Genomic DNA, 17575 nt, shown 5'->3' on the forward strand with positions numbered 1-17575 from the left:
TAGGATTTAATATTGATCATTTTGCAGTCACAGATCTGAAGCATCAGCCAGTATATGTTGTCCATCAAAATATGTTAAGTATATTTTGTTTTAATGAATACATTCTCTTAAAATTCACTTGATTAGCGAGAAAATTTTGTTTAAAAAAGTCAAAACCTGTAATGAGTTACTTGGCAGCACAGATTATGACAGAAATAAGATTTAAAGAAGTGTATAATTGGCACATTATTAGAAATGTTTATCCATCTAGAATAAAATAGATATTTTTAAGAGAAGAACAAAATATAGCTTTGGGCTGTCAAATTACATTAGCCTAAAGCACATTTTATATTAGAATTTTAAAGTGTACAACTGAAAAATTTGGAACTGAGCAAAATTTAGAACTGCAACCATACCAACTAAATAATGTCATACAAAATAAAATAACATTTTACCTGGGAAATGTGGTCCATTATTGCTTTTGCACCTTGGCCGAGAAATGCATCTAGGATGGAATGACAAAAAAAAAAAAAAAAAAAGACAGATGCAATTTTCAGTATTATCTGCTGCTTTTACACCCAAATGTGCACCTTGGCAAAGTCATCATCACAACCACCAAATTTTACCTATTAGGGTCACAATATATTTATACATATGTTGTAAACCATATGCTGCATCTACATTTAGATCAGCACAATAATAATAATAATAATAATAATAATAATAATAATAATAATAATAATAATAATAATGGGATTCGTTCGGGGTCCGTGAACGGATCTGGTAATTGGATTTTCCGTTCTGAAACGGGTATTGAAAAACAAAAAACGAGTGGTTATTTGATTTTCGTTTTAAAATACAAAAATTAAAATTGAAATACAAGGCGTTTTTCCTTTTCATGATCAAAAAGGGATATACGTTTTTTTTTTTTTAAATGCTTTGATTTTCGTTTTTTATTTAGAATAACAAGAAAGTAAAATCAGTAAGAGAAACGAAAAAAGGTCAATTTTTTCATTTTCTGAGACCGGAAGTGGTCATCAGCAAGTGTGGAGCCACACAGAGTACGGTGCATAGACTGTATATACATTTTTTTTCGTTAGTTTTCATGGTCAAAATGAGAGATCAGGTGGCCGATCTTAAAATAAATCAATATTGATTTTCTTATACAGCATTAAAGTTTTGCGAAGTGAGGGGGCGGGGCTACTTGATTGACAGTCCGGTCTGGAACGATGGACAGGTCCTATGGAGGAGGCAGCAGAGACTCTGCTCTCATGGTTTGGATTAATTCTGATATAATAACTGTTGGTTTATTTATCGGTGCAGCAGCAGAACATTTTCCACAGACAGTTTTCCTGCCCGTTGGCTTGTTTTAACCAGTTTTCTACCTTCGGCTGATTCTACCAGCAGACACTTAAAGGACTCTAATAGTTCGGTAAGTAAATGTTTACTTTCGTATCGGTGCCGCTTTTAATGCACTTTATATGAAGCTTTAGTGTCAGATATAATGTGTGCCATGCACTCCAGATGTTGGTGGAGTTTGTTTCAGTGTGTGTTGACCAGAGAAGAGAGTTAGCATAGTAAATATTAGCTTTAATGTTAGCGATGCTAACCGAGCTAGCTACTTAGTCGTAACCTGATTAAAGCTAACGTAGTATCAAGCTAATGTGTTGAGTTTCATGTAAACAGTTGAAGTGTGTTGTGTTCCTGTAATGTGGTTCATTAAGTTCATAAAAGTGTGGCTGGTTGACATTAATGTAACGTTCAGGAAACTTAAATGTGATTTAAACAGTAACGTTAATGTTCTAGTTGTCAGTAATCAGCTTTGATTTGACACTAAAACAGACTGATAGTTTTAAATGACATCAGTTTAATTAATTTGTTGAAAATTGTCTAATTTGTTGTTGTGATTTTGCTGCTGATTCATTAAAACCAGATGTTCCGTGTTGAAGATACGTTTAGTTCTAGTATCAGAAGCACAAGAAGGAAAATGGAAGTTTAGTTCTGCTACGTCAAAGATTTCAGGAATAAAATAACTAAATGAGTCTTTATGCCTCAAACTTTATTTTACCATAATGAAATAATGAAATAATCACAGATAATAAAAATATAAATAGCAGAGAAAACCTGAGAGAATAATTTCCTGAAAAGTCTGTGAAGGAAAAGCAGCTTTTTATCCTGAAAGATCACAATCAGCTCCAACATCTGCATCTAACAGCATCAAGTCAACCAGAAAGAAAAGAAAAAAGAAAATGACTTCTTTCTGATCACATCTGCTCCGCTGCTCAAATTCTGCTACTGCTCACATTCTTCACATTTATAATCCACTTTTAAAAGTTCAGCAGAGAGGTGCTCTGCTTTGGAGTGTGACGATGTCGTTGGTGATGTGGAGAGTGAAGTTTCCGTTTCACCCACAGCGTGCTTTAGGGCAGCCGGGTCGGACTTGATGTTTGAAATACTGACCGACAGCTCAGATTTAACTGTCTGTAGTTCTGTTTTGACTTTCACTCAAAGCCGCCAGGAGCTGGGTCTTTAAAATAACTGCCGTCTCGTTACAGAGTGAAAGTAGCAGTTCCTCCTTAAGGTCAGAGATTGCAGCATCTGAGGGCCTCTTCAAAAGAAGACGTAGTTGATGAAGGCGTTCTGGAGCAGGACCAGAAAGACCACGACCAAGCAGCCTTGAGATCTTATGCAGCGTCTCCCTCAGGTGGGTGTCAACGGTGTTCACGGTCAGCTCTGTGGTAATCCTGTCAAAAAACAAAACAGAAAAAAATCTAGATTATAAATCAACATGTAACCAAAGCACTCTGTGTATAACACCATAGTATAGGATGTAGTTCAGAAAATGTCAAAGTATAGTATACTTTTCAAGAATAACATAGTATGGCCTGTAGTTTATAGTATAGCATGTCAGCAAAAAAACCCAACTGATTATTATGTGGTTCAAAAAGTGCAAAATGATAGGATGTTGCCTAAAATTGTCATGTATGATATGTGGTTCAAAAAATGTCATCGTGCAGTATATTGTCAAAATAGTATGTAATTCAGGAAAACATCAGAGTATAATATTTCTTCAAAAAATGCCATAGAATAATATTTCATTGCAAAAGTAAAAGTACAGTAATTTTTAAAACCGTTCAAATTCTTATAATATGTTGCTAAAACAGCAAAACAAACAAAAAAACCTAAAACAAAAAAAAGTCATAGTAATATGTCAATTAAAAAAGCCTATAGTATAGTGTGTCGCCCAACAAACGTCATAGTATAGCATGTCGCTCTAAAAACGTCATAGTATAACATGTCGCTCTAAAAACGTCATAGTTTAGCCTTTGGTCCACAAAACCTTGTTTTGTCCTGGCTGTCTGAAGTAGGTGAGGAGCAACACCAAAACAGTCCAAACGCTGGTTTCCAGAGGGTTAGATGAGAATTTATTTGAAAGAGGAAGTTTACAACAACACAACATGTGAGGGGCTTAAAAGCAAATGGGTGTTAGTAAAATAAAAATAAATAAACAGAACTAAAAGTGAACTTCATGTTGACATTGATGGGCATTCCAACCAGGAACAAAGTAAAAGATAATAAATACGAAAAAAAAAACTCTTCCTGTTCACCTCTTAAAACCCAAAAACACACCGCAGTAGCACCCTAAACTAAAACTACCAATGGGTTCCCTGTTGTCCTTTCTGAACAATTCAAAGGTCCCTCTCTATCTCCCCACACATCCACCAACCACTGGAACACATCTCCAAAGTTCTGCCAGGGCCAGCTCAGCTTCCCCTCAGAAGAAGTGCTGCCACCTGTCAGATGAAGGAGCCTTTTGAGAGGCAGCTGTCATCGTGATTGGACTGTACTTTGGTCTGTTCCAATCCAGCTTCAGCTCCAGAGACGGCAGGCGGGACGAGTCAACGGAGGCCGGGTGGACGAAGGCATGAAGCTGAGTACAATCCAGAAAACAACAGAGGAGGAGTGCAAACAGAGTGGCATGGTATGTCTCTTAGAAAACATCATAGTATAGCCTTTGGTATGAAAAAACAGCATAATATACATCGTATATTGTACAAGTAACAAGTCAAAGGAAAGAGACGTACATTGTAGAATTGTAGTAATTGTGGGCTGACTGATTTACTGATTATCAGTATTTTATTTTTTACTGATTTAAGGTAATAAATACATTTAAAAATGGCGCTACTTTGGCTCTGAACCTTTATCTACCTGTGGTCGCTCTGTCTTCTGGAGTGATTTGATTGGTTATATATCACAAATAAAACTCCTTTAACTTAACGTCTGTAAACAATACAAAAACGTATCAACAACGTTTTCTGTTAGCATTTGTGTTCTTCTCAGTTTAACTCCAAGATTTTAAATACTTTCATTTACTGCAAATGAATATCCAAATGAATATCTACTCCAAATGTCTCACTAATAATCATTATCAGCCTTAAAAACCCACAGAACATCCCTTTATACTCGACCACACTTAGTACAGTCTGGTTCCCCCTTCTATAAATCTGCTTGGAATCTTCCACTTCCTGTTTGTTAAAGTGGCCTTTTACCTGGACAGGATTTGTTGGAGCTCATGCAACAAACATTTTGGGTAACTGCACTTTAATATGGATGGATGACACTGAATTAGAGTCTGTTTTAATGAGACTGAGTTAAGATGTGTAGCTCTGTCATTAAATAGTAAATTATTTCTCAGAATTCACAGAGAAAAGTCTGAAATGTTTGCTAGGTTAGCATCCCACACGTTCTTTGGCTCAGCTAAAGCTAACTGTCTCCAACTTCTGGATCTCTTGAGTTGCTTGTTGTTAAAATATCTTGCTAGAGGTGCTGAAGCTCAGAAATTCTGAGATATTTGTTCAAAATAAGCTCATTCTCAAGTCTTACCTGAACTGTCCTCTTTTGTTTGAACTTTCCCTAAACTTAGGAGTTAATGAAAGAGCAGCACATCCAGACTCAGTCTCATTTATGTAGAGATTAAACTTCAGTGTCATTCATTGATGTTAAAGTGCAGTTTTTCAAATGTTTGTTGCACATGCTCCCGACCAAACCAGTCCAGGTGGAAGACGATGTGAAGAGAAAGCTCCAGAGGATGAATATCACACATTTACGTTGGAAATAAATGTCCTTTAATGAGACATTGTCATGCAAAAGTTGGATTTCCCTTTAATGATGTTCAGATCTTTGAGTGTTTTGTTGATGATGGTTTCTAAATGTTTTTTGACACTCGGCCCCAAAGATTAAAACCTTCTACGCCTCACAAGCTGCAACAATTCACACATTATCAACTATCTTTCTGACTAAACTAAGATAAAAAGTGAAAAACTGTCTGATTCCTGCATCATGAATGTCAATCTTTTTGGTTTTTATGACAGTAAACTGAATATATTTGGGTTTGACATTTTATAAACCAAAACAAGAAATGAATTACTGGAGAAAACAATCAACAGATTAATGGACAAAGAAAATTTGTTTTCTCACATATATGTCTGAATTACTCCAACATTACAAGATACATACAATTTTAATTCAATTTTATTTATATAACGCCAATTACAGGTCAAATTGTCTCAGGACACTTTATTTTTAGATTTTTTTGTCATTTAAAATATGACAAAGTAAGAAATTTAAACCTCTTGACTAATCCAATTTATTATTTAGTTTTTAAGAGACTGACAAAACTTTCTCCACTAAAACTAATAAACATGAGGTCAAATAGAAGGAACAGTTTTAAATACTACAATCCCATGATGACGAGAATAAAGTTTGTCAACAAAAACTAAATCTGCTGGTGGATTCCATGAAAGTCCTAATAAATAATAATAAAATGTGATACTAAAGATTTGTGGTGCTAAAAATCTCCAAGTAAAGATATCAAGTTGAACATCTGGATGGAGGTTGATAAAAATTGATCTCCCTTCATTTCTCTGGAGTCGACTCCATGGATTTCATGGATGGTGGTGAAAGACCTGCTCTTCTAGTCGTCTTCCTTCTAGTCGCTGTAAAAAGTCAGTCCATCCTGGCCGACTTCAACACCTCTTCATGACAACTTGTTCTGCCTCCGACCTGGTGGAAACTCCAGAAACTCGGGAAAACCTGTCGAGACTCGAAGAACTCGTGGAGACTCGAAGAACTCGTCGGGCGGGGGAAGGTGTGGTGGGTGGTGGTGGTGGGAGGTGGGGGAGTAGAGGGGGGAGGCCGCCACCCACCTCCCCGCCTACTCTCCGCCCTGACTCCACCCAGACTCCGCCTTGGCTCCACCCATGTGGTGACTTCAGCAACTACGATGACAAAGGGACGACGAAATTATGTTATTTTATCTGATCTGTAGCTCAGTGAGTTAAGGATTTGCCTATGGAGCTGCAGGTCGCTGGTTCAAGACCAGACACTTCTTAAATTTTCTCAAAATCCTGACAAAGACAAAGAAAGAAAACTGCCGCTGGCGGGTCTCGAACCTGCGACCCTCCACTTGGGAGTCCTCTTCTTATCCTCCTGAGCTACTCGCTCAGATACAAATTCTTCTTTTTTTTGCGCATTTATCATCTATTTTTTGTCGTTTTCGAGTTTTTTTTTAACTCGAGTCTCGACTCGACCGTTTTTCTCAGGAGGTTGGACTTCAGCCTTTGTGCTGGAGGGTGGAACCCTCAGTTCCAAGACTTTCCAAAGCCTCCACACCTCCCGAGTCCTCAGGACCTGAGCTTTCACACAGTCTAAGGGCTGAAATTTTCTAAGTCCCACAGTAGTTCTCTGTTAGTTTGAACCTTCAGACAGTCTGAGGACTGAAATTTTCTGAGTTCCTGAGTAGTTCACTGTTAGTTTGAACCTTCAGACAGTCTGAGGGCTGAAATCCTAAAAGTTTCTGAGTAATTCTCTGTTAGTTTGAACCTTCAGACAGTCTGAGGACTGAAGTTTCTAAAGTTTCTCAGTACTTCTCTGTTAGTTAGAACTTTCTGGTTAACAGAAGCCTTAAAACTTGTGACCATGAGTCTTGATTTCACATTTAGACCATCCATCTGAGTTCTTCTCAGACCTTCACCTGTGGGTTTTTAGAAATCCTCAACAAACTTTGATTCTCTTCACTGAACAGTAAAGTTTGTGGAGATCAGAAGGTAACATTAGTTTGATCGATGCCTTCAACTACTAGTAGACTTTATCCGGAAATCAGTTTTCTGAAATGAGTTCTTAGTAAATCTGTCTACAATCAAACCAAGAACATAGAAAGAGGAAATGTTTGAAGAAACAACTCGATGTTTTCATTTCAGACTAGAAAACACTTTAAGAACTGTATCTGTTTTTGCTCTTTTTGATCGTTTTATTGTCTCTTCTGTTTAATTTGATCTTCTAAAGTCTAACTGGTGTCTTTTCAAATGTTTTGTCTTTAGTTTGATTCTTCTTAAACGTTTAGTTTTGCTCTTTTCTCATCTTATATTCTTTTCTAATGTCTGATTTGATTTCCAAAGGTTTTGTCTTTTTAATGTTTAATTGTTGTTTTTTCAAATGTTTTGTTGGCTTGTTTGAAATTTTTTTTCTTTCACAATATTTAATTTTTCGATTAAATCTTTGTTTTTGTTTTTAAATGTTTTACCACCTTTTAATGTTTAATTTTCTTTTTAAATGCTCCATTGTATTTTCTGTTGAATTCCTATTTGAAGTTTTATTGTCTTTAAGATTTAATTTTCTAATTAAACATGTAATTTTTTAATTAAATGTTTTGTCTTTTTAAAGGTTTAACAATCTAATCTAATGTTTTGTATTTTTTTAAATGTTTAATATCATTCTTGTTTAAAAAGTATTTTTTAAAGGTTTAACAATCGTACATGTTTTGTATCGTGTTGAATTATCTCATTCAATATTTTGTCAGTTTAATAAAAGTAAACTTTAAATACAATTAAATATTAAACTGACAAAATATTGAATGAGATAATTCAATACGATACAAAACATGTACGTGTGACATTAAACAAAATTTTTAAAATAACAATATTCAAAATTACAGAGAACATGTTTTAGATAATTACACATTTAAAAAATACTGTTTAAACCAGAATGATATTAAACATTTAAAAAAATACAAAACATTAAATTAGATTGTTAAACCTTTAAAAAATAATTTTTAAACAAGAACAATAATAAACATTTTAAAAACTACAAAACATATTTGAGATAATTACACATTTAAGAAACACTTTTTAAACAATTTTTTTACACTTTTTTTGTGTTAATTTTTCCCCCTTTCGTTTAATTGCTTTTTTACTGTAGTTTATTTCTTTAATCTTCTGTTTCTGTCAAGATTTTAACCCCAACCTTAAAAATGAAACAAACCCTTATATCACAATGAAAATACTTCTGTTGTCACAATCATGAGTTAGTCAATTATTCAGTTTATGAATTAACTTTATTTGTTTAGCACCGTTTACACAGATGACAAAACTAAACAAGCAAAAAGAAAAAACTATGCTAAAACTATAATTAAAACTCAAAACCACTAAAAAAAAAAAAAAAAAGATTTAACATGGTAATAAAATCTGTTGTGTCCAGGGGATGGAGGGACTTTATTGAAGTCTTCTTGGGCTCACATGGGAAATCATTTAAAATATAAACTTGATATTCAGTCTAAGGAAACTGCAGAGTGACAGAAGAACCAACAATATCTCCTGTTTTCCCCTTTAATGAGTCAACTCTTCTTGTGCTTTCAGACCAAAGAACTACAGACTCTTCACAACCTGCTCAAACTCTTGGTACAGGACCTCACCACACGGGTCAAGAAGGTTTCCATCTCCTCATTTCTACTCTGAAGCTCACCTTCTCCTGCTCAAACTGCTGACAAATGTTTCTGCTGCTCTAAAGTCTGCTCTCCAGAACTTCCTAAAAACTCTCAAAGTCTCTTCTGCTGCAGGTTGCTTTGTAGAACTATTCCAGAAAACCTCACTAAACCACATGGAGGGGCCTCAAGATAGTCGTCCAAATGAAACCGTACAAAAACCAAACTAGCACAACCTAAACACTAAAGTCTCCTGCAGCCTACCAGAGAACCTCTGAGAACAGAGAATCAGGACAGGAACTCTTACCTTCTGGACAACCAAGAACACAGAATGTGTCTGACCAAAAACCTCTAAAGACTCACTACAGCCAAGATAAAGACACAACTCAGGTGCACCAAATCCACTAATCACTGCACACATTAGCACCATGTGCTAACTGTGGCTAAAGAACCTCATTTACCAAGACAACTATCCAGTACAAAGCCCTAAAACACACCAAGAAACACATTAAAGACGATTTTACTGCTGGAAGCTGCAAGCAAACGCCTAAAGCACAATCTAAAGCAATGGAGCCAAACCCGGTTCACTGGTGAAGAGAAGCAGAGGAAACGTTTGTCTGCAGCTAAATAAAGCAGGAAGACACTGAGCTGCTCAGGTGTTCCTGATAACACTGAGCTGCTCAGGTGTTCCTGATAACACCAAGCAGCCACCTGGACAGCCAATAGGAACACAGCTTACTGGAAGTCCAGAGGGCTGGCTTAGTGAAGTAAAGACCTTTATCTGTTTTTGCTCTTTTTGATTGTTTTATTGTCTCTTCTGTTTAATTTGATCTTCTAAAGTCTAACTGCTGTCTTTTCAAATGTTTTGTCTTTAGTTTGATTCTTCTTAAACGTTTAGTTTTGCTCTTTTCTCATCTTATGTTCTTTTCTAATGTCTGATTTGATTTCCAAATGTTTTGTCTTTTTAATGTTTAATTGTTGTTTTTTTTTGGTTTTATTTGCTTGTTTGAAATTTTTTTCTTTCCCAATATGTAATTTTACGATTAAATCTTTAAGGTTTTTGTTTTTAAATGTTTTACCACCTTTTAATGTTTAATTTTCTTTTTAAATGCTCCATTGTATTTTCTGTTAAATTCCTATTTGAAGTTTTATTGTCTTTAAGATTTAATTTTCTAATTAAACATGTAATTTTTAAATTAAATGTTTTGTCTTTTTAAAGGTTTAACAATCTAATCTAATGTTTTGTATTTTTTTAAATGTTTAATATCATTCTTGTTTAAAAAGTATTTTTTTAAAGGTTTAATAATCTGTTTTGTATTTTTTTTAAATGTTTAATATCATTCTTGTTTAAAAAGTATTTTTTTAAAGGTTTAATAATCTGTTTTGTATTTTTTTTAAATGTTTAATATCATTCTTGTTTAAAAAGTATTTTTTTAAAGGTTTAATAATCTGTTTTGTATTTTTTAAAATGTTTAATATCATTCTTGTTTAAAAAGTATTTTTTAAAGGTTTAACAATCTAATCTAATGTTTTGTATTTTTTTAAATGTTTAATATCATTCTTGTTTAAAAAGTATTTTTTAAAGGTTTAATAATCTGTTTTGTATTTTTTTAAATGTTTAATATCATTCTTGTTTAAAAAGTGTTTCTTAAAGGTTTAATAATCTAATGTTTTGTATTTTTTTTAATGTTTAATATCATTCTTGTTTAAAAAGTATTTTTTAAAGGTTTAACAATCTAATCTAATGTTTTGTATTTTTTTAAATGTTTAAGTTCATTCTTGTTTAAAAAGTGTTTTTTAAAGGTTAAATAATCTAATGTTTTGTATTTTTTTTAATGTTTAATATCATTCTTGTTTAAAAAGTGTTTTTTAAAGGTTTAATAATCTAATGTTTTGTATTTTTTTAAATGTTTAATATCATTATTGTTTAAAAAGTATGTTTTCAAGGTTTAACAATCTAATGTTTTGTATTTTTTTAAATGTTGAATATCATTCTTGTTTAAAAAGTATTTTTTAAAGGTTTAACAATCTAATCTAATGTTTTGTATTTTTTAAAATGTTTAAGTTCATTCTTGTTTAAAAAGTGTTTATTTTTTAAAGGTTTAACAATCTAATCTAATGTTTTGTATTTTTTTAAATGTTTAATATCATTCTGGTTTAAACAGTGTTTTTTCAATGTGTAATTATCTGAAACATGTTCTCTGTAATTTGAGCTATACGGACACTCCTAAAAAGTATTTTTTCAAGGTTTAACAATCTGATCTAATGTTTTGTATTTTTTTAGATGTTTAATATCATTCTGGTTTAAAAAGTATGTTTTCAAGGTTTAACAATCTAATGTTTAGTATTTTTTTAAATGTTTATCATTCTTGTTTAAAAAGTTTTTTTTTTTTTGGCCTTTTTTTCGGCCCTATTGGATAGGCGCAGTGAGAGAGAAACAGGAAACAGGGGAGAAGAGTCTGGGGAAAACATGCAGCAAAGGGCCGTGAGCGGGAATCGAACCCAGGCCAGCTGCATCAGGGACCAGCCCCTGTACATGGGTCGCCCGCTCAACGCGTTGAGCTATACGGACACTCCTAAAAAGCATTTTTTAAAGGTTTAACAATCTAATCTAATGTTTTGTATTTTTTTTTATATGTTTAATATCATTCTTGTTTAAAAAGTATTTTTTAGAGGTTTAAAAATCTAATCTAATGTTTAGTATTTTTTTAAATGTTTAATATCATTCTTGTTTAAAAAGTATTTTTTAAAGGTTTAATAATCTGTTTTGTATTTTTTTAAAATGTTTAATATCATTCTTGTTTAAAAAGTATGTTTTCAAGGTTTAACAATCTAATGTTTAGTATTTTTTTAAAGGTTTATCATTCTTGTTTAAAAAGTATATATTTTTTTGGCCTTTTTTTCGGCCCTATTGGATAGGCGCAGTGAGAGAGAGACAGGAAACAGAGGAGAAGAGTCTGGGGAAAACATGCAGCAAAGGGCCGTGAGCGGGAATCGAACCCAGGCCAGCTGCATCAGGGACCAGCCCCTGTACATGGGTCGCCCGCTCAACGCGTTGAGCTATACGGACACTCCTAAAAAGCATTTTTTCAAGGTTTAACAATCTAATCTAATGTTTTGTATTTTTTTTTTATATGTTTAATATCATTCTTGTTTAAAAAGTATTTTTTAAAGGTTTAAAAATCTAATCTAATGTTTAGTATTTTTTTAAATGTTTAATATCATTCTTGTTTAAAAAGTATTTTTTAAAGGTTTAATAATCTGTTTTGTATTTTTTTAAATGTTTAATATCATTCTTGTTTAAAAAGTATGTTTTCAAGGTTTAACAATCTAATGTTTAGTATTTTTTTAAATGTTTATCATTCTTGTTTAAAAAGTATTTTTTAAAGGTTTAATAATCTGTTTTGTATTTTTTAAAATGTTTAATATCATTCTTGTTTAAAAAGTATGTTTTCAAGGTTTAACAATCTAATGTTTAGTATTTTTTTAAATGTTTATCATTCTTGTTTAAAAAGTATTATTTTTTTTGGCCTTTTTTTCGGCCCTATTGGATAGGCGCAGTGAGAGAGAAACAGGAAACAGGGGAGAAGAGTCTGGGGAAAACATGCAGCAAAGGGCCGTGAGCGGGAATCGAACCCAGGCCAGCTGCATCAGGGACCAGCCCCTGCACATGGGTCGCCCGCTCAACGCGTTGAGCTATACGGACACTCCTAAAAAGCATTTTTTCAAGGTTTAACAATCTAATCTAATGTTTTGTATTTTTTTAAATGTTTAATATCATTCTGGTTTAAACAGTGTTTTTTCAATGTGTAATTATCTGAAACATGTTCTCTGTAATTTTGAATAATGTTATTTTAAAAATTTTGTTTAATGTCACACGTACATGTTTTGTATCGTGTTGAATTATCTCATTCGATATTTTGTCAGTTTAATATTATTTAATTGTATTTAAAGTTTACTTTTATTAAACTGACAAAATATCGAATGAGATAATTCAACACGATACAAAACATGTACGTGTGACATTAAACAAAATTTTTAAAATAACATTATTCAAAATTACAGAGAACATGTTTCAGATAATTACACATTGAAAAAACACTGTTTAAACCAGAATGATATTAAACATTTAAAAAAATACAAAACATTAGATTAGATTGTTAAACCTTTAAAAAATAAATACTTTTTAAACAAGAATGATATTAAACATATAAAAAAAATACAAAACATTAGATTAGATTGTTAAACCTTTAAAAAATAAATACTTTTTAAACAAGAATGATATTAAACATTTAAAAAAATACAAAACATTAGATTAGATTGTTAAACCTTTAAAAAATAAATACTTTTTAAACAAGAATGATATTAAACATATAAAAAAATACAAAACATTAGATTAGATTGTTAAACCTTTAAAAAATAAATACTTTTTAAACAAGAATGATATTAAACATTTAAAAAAATACAAAACATTAGATTAGATTGTTAAACCTTGAAAAAATACTTTTTAAACAAGAATGATATTAAACATATAAAAAAATACAAAACATTAGATTAGATTGTTAAACCTTGAAAAAATACTTTTTAAACAAGAATGATATTAAACATTTAAAAAAATACAAAACATTAGATTAGATTGTTAAACCTTTAAAAAATAAATACTTTTTAAACAAGAATGATATTAAACATATAAAAAAAATACAAAACATTAGATTAGATTGTTAAACCTTTAAAAAATAAATACTTTTTAAACAAGAATGATATTAAACATTTAAAAAAATACAAAACATTAGATTAGATTGTTAAACCTTTAAAAAATAAATACTTTTTAAACAAGAATGATATTAAACATATAAAAAAATACAAAACATTAGATTAGATTGTTAAACCTTTAAAAAATAAATACTTTTTAAACAAGAATGATATTAAACATTTAAAAAAATACAAAACATTAGATTAGATTGTTAAACCTTGAAAAAATACTTTTTAAACAAGAATGATATTAAACATATAAAAAAATACAAAACATTAGATTAGATTGTTAAACCTTGAAAAAATACTTTTTAAACAAGAATGATATTAAACATTTAAAAAAATACAAAACATTAGATTAGATTGTTAAACCTTTAAAAAATAAATACTTTTTAAACAAGAATGATATTAAACATATAAAAAAAATACAAAACATTAGATTAGATTGTTAAACCTTTAAAAAATAAATACTTTTTAAACAAGAATGATATTAAACATTTAAAAAAATACAAAACATTAGATTAGATTGTTAAACCTTTAAAAAATAAATACTTTTTAAACAAGAATGATATTAAACATATAAAAAAATACAAAACATTAGATTAGATTGTTAAACCTTTAAAAAATACTTTTTAAACAAGAATGATATTAAACATTTAAAAAAATACAAAACATTAGATTAGATTGTTAAACCTTTAAAAAATACTTTTTAAACAAGAATGATATTAAACATATAAAAAAAATACAAAACATTAGATTAGATTGTTAAACCTTTAAAAAATAAATACTTTTTAAACAAGAATGATATTAAACATTTAAAAAAATACAAAACATTAGATTAGATTGTTAAACCTTGAAAAAATACTTTTTAAACAAGAATGATATTAAACATATAAAAAAATACAAAACATTAGATTAGATTGTTAAACCTTTAAAAAATACTTTTTAAACAAGAATGATATTAAACATATAAAAAAAATACAAAACATTAGATTAGATTGTTAAACCTTTAAAAAATAAATACTTTTTAAACAAGAATGATATTAAACATTTAAAAAAATACAAAACATTAGATTAGATTGTTAAACCTTTAAAAAATACTTTTTAAACAAGAATGATATTAAACATTAAAAAAAATACAAAACATTAGATTAGATTGTTAAACCTTTAAAAAATAAATACTTTTTAAACAAGAATGATATTAAACATATAAAAAAATACAAAACATTAGATTAGATTGTTAAACCTTGAAAAAATACTTTTTAAACAAGAATGATATTAAACATTTAAAAAAATACAAAACATTAGATTAGATTGTTAAACCTTTAAAAAATACTTTTTAAACAAGAATGATATTAAACATATAAAAAAAATACAAAACATTAGATTAGATTGTTAAACCTTTAAAAAATAAATACTTTTTAAACAAGAATGATATTAAACATTTAAAAAAATACAAAACATTAGATTAGATTGTTAAACCTTTAAAAAATACTTTTTAAACAAGAATGATATTAAACATTAAAAAAAATACAAAACATTAGATTAGATTGTTAAACCTTTAAAAAATAAATACTTTTTAAACAAGAATGATATTAAACATATAAAAAAATACAAAACATTAGATTAGATTGTTAAACCTTGAAAAAATACTTTTTAAACAAGAATGATATTAAACATTTAAAAAAATACAAAACATTAGATTAGATTGTTAAACCTTTAAAAAATACTTTTTAAACAAGAATGATATTAAACATATAAAAAAAATACAAAACATTAGATTAGATTGTTAAACCTTTAAAAAATAAATACTTTTTAAACAAGAATGATATTAAACATATAAAAAAATACAAAACATTAGATTAGATTGTTAAACCTTGAAAAAATACTTTTTAAACAAGAATGATATTAAACATTAAAAAAAATACAAAACATTAGATTAGATTGTTAAACCTTTAAAAAATACTTTTTAAACAAGAATGATATTAAACATTTAAAAAAATACAAAACATTAGATTGTTAAACCTTGAAAAAATACTTTTTAAACCAGAATGATATTAAACATATAAAAAAATACAAAACATTAGATTAGATTGTTAAACCTTTAAAAAATACTTTTTAAACAAGAATGATATTAAACATTTAAAAAAATACAAAACATTAGATTAGATTGTTAAACCTTTAAAAAATACTTTTTAAACAAGAATGATATTAAACATATAAAAAAAATACAAAACATTAGATTAGATTGTTAAACCTTTAAAAAATACTGTTTAAACCAGAATGATATTAAACATTTAAAAAAATACAAAACATTAGATTAGATTGTTAAACCTTTAAAAAATACTTTTTAAACAAGAATGATATTAAACATATAAAAAAATACAAAACATTAAATTAGATTGTTAAAACTTTAAAAAATACTTTTTAAACAAGAATGATATTAAACATATAAAAAAATACAAAACATTAAATTAGATTGTTAAACCTTTAAAAAATACTTTTTAAACAAGAATGATATTAAACATTTAAAAAAATACAAAACATTAGATTAGATTGTTAAACCTTTAAAAAATACTTTTTAAACAAAATTGATATTAAACATTTAAAAAAATACAAAACATTAGATTAGATTGTTAAACCTTTAAAAAATACTTTTTAAACAAGAATGATATTAAACATTTAAAAAAATACAAAACATTAGATTAGATTGTTAAACCTTGAAAAAATACTTTTTAAACAAGAATGATATCAAACATTTAAAAAAAATACAAAACATTAGATTAGATTGTTAAACCTTTAAAAAATACTGTTTAAACCAGAATGATATTAAACATTTAAAAAAATACAAAACATTAGATTAGATTGTTAAACCTTTAAAAAATACTTTTTAAACAAGAATGATATTAAACATATAAAAAAATACAAAACATTAGATTAGATTGTTAAACCTTTAAAAAATACTTTTTAAACAAGAATATTAAACATATAAAAAATACAAAGCATTAGATTAGATTGTTAAACCTTTAAAAAATACTTTTTAAACAACAATGATATTAAACATTTAAAAAAATACAAAACATTAGATTGTTAAACCTTGAAAAATACTTTTTAAACAAGAATGATATTAAACATAAAAAAATACAAAACATTAGATTGTTAAACCTTTAAAAAATACTTTTTAAACAAGAATGATATTAAACATTTAAAAAAATACACAACATTTAATTAGATTATTAAACCTTTAAAAAATAGTTTTTAAACAAGAACAATAATAAACATTTAAAAAACTACAAAACATATTTTAGATAATTACACATTCTAAAAAAATTTTTTAAACAATTTTTTTACACTTTTTTCTGTTAATTTTCCCCCCTTTCGTTTAATTGCTTTTTTACTGTAGTTTATTTCTTTAATCTTCTGTTTCTGTCAAGATTTTAACCCCAACCTTCAAAATGAAGCAACCCTTAAATCACAATGAAAATACTTCTGTTGTCACAATCATGAGTTAGTCAATTGTTCAGTTTATCAATTCAACTTTATTTGTTTAGGACCGTTTACACAGATGACAAAACTAAACAAGCAAAGAGAAAAAACTATGCTAAAACTATGATTAAAACTCAAAACCATTAAAAAAAATAAATAAAAAGATTTAACATGCTAATAAAATCTGTTGTGTCCAGGGGAAGGAGGGACTTTATTGAAGTCTTCTTGGGCTCACATGGGAAATCATTTAAAATAGAAACTTGATATTCAGTCTAAGGAAACTGCAGAGCGACAGAAGAACCAACAATATCTCCTGTTTTCTCCTTTAATGAGTCGACTCTTCTTGTGCTTTCAGACCAAAGAACTACAGACTCTTCACAACCTGCTCAAACTCTTGGTACAGGACCTCACCACACGGGTCAAGAAGGTTTCTGTCTCATTTCTACTCTGAAGCTCACCTTCTCCTGCTCAAACTGCTGACAAATGTTTCTGCTGCTCTAAAGTCTGCTCTCCAGAACTTCCTAAAAACTCTCAAACTCTCTTCTGCTGCAGGTTGCTTTGTAGAACTATTCCAGAAAACCTCACTAAACCACATGGAGG

At 29.2% G+C, this 17575-nt stretch overlaps 1 protein-coding gene across 2 annotated transcripts; it reads left to right on the forward strand.

Moving 5' to 3' along the window:
* The first annotated feature begins 1092 nt into the window (after positions 1–1092).
* On the forward strand, positions 1093–9844 carry LOC129347977 (kinesin heavy chain-like). Of its 2 annotated transcripts, none has more exons than XM_055006963.1 (4): positions 1093–1411; positions 2535–2683; positions 3848–3961; positions 8673–9844. In XM_055006963.1, exons 2-4 carry the CDS (start codon positions 2666–2668, stop codon positions 8769–8771), a joined length of 231 nt encoding a protein of 76 aa, XP_054862938.1. In that variant the 5' UTR covers positions 1093–1411; positions 2535–2665; the 3' UTR covers positions 8772–9844. The 2 variants fall into 2 exon arrangements, 1 of the variants encoding a protein (XP_054862938.1); XR_008600350.1 differs by having other exon boundaries at positions 1095–1411; positions 3675–3961; positions 8673–9841.
* Positions 9845–17575: the final 7731 nt, after the last annotated feature.

Source organism: Amphiprion ocellaris, chromosome 22, assembly GCF_022539595.1.
Source record: "Amphiprion ocellaris isolate individual 3 ecotype Okinawa chromosome 22, ASM2253959v1, whole genome shotgun sequence".
In the NCBI taxonomy this organism is placed as follows: domain Eukaryota; kingdom Metazoa; phylum Chordata; class Actinopteri; family Pomacentridae; genus Amphiprion; species Amphiprion ocellaris.

What these genes read in the sequence shown, in the direction of transcription:
- LOC129347977 (XM_055006963.1), top strand. An exon ending in AGTGCAAACAGAGTGGCATG is followed by an intron (nt 3,962 to 8,672) that starts GTATGTCTCTTA and finishes TTGTGCTTTCAG; the next exon opens with ACCAAAGAACTACAGACTCT.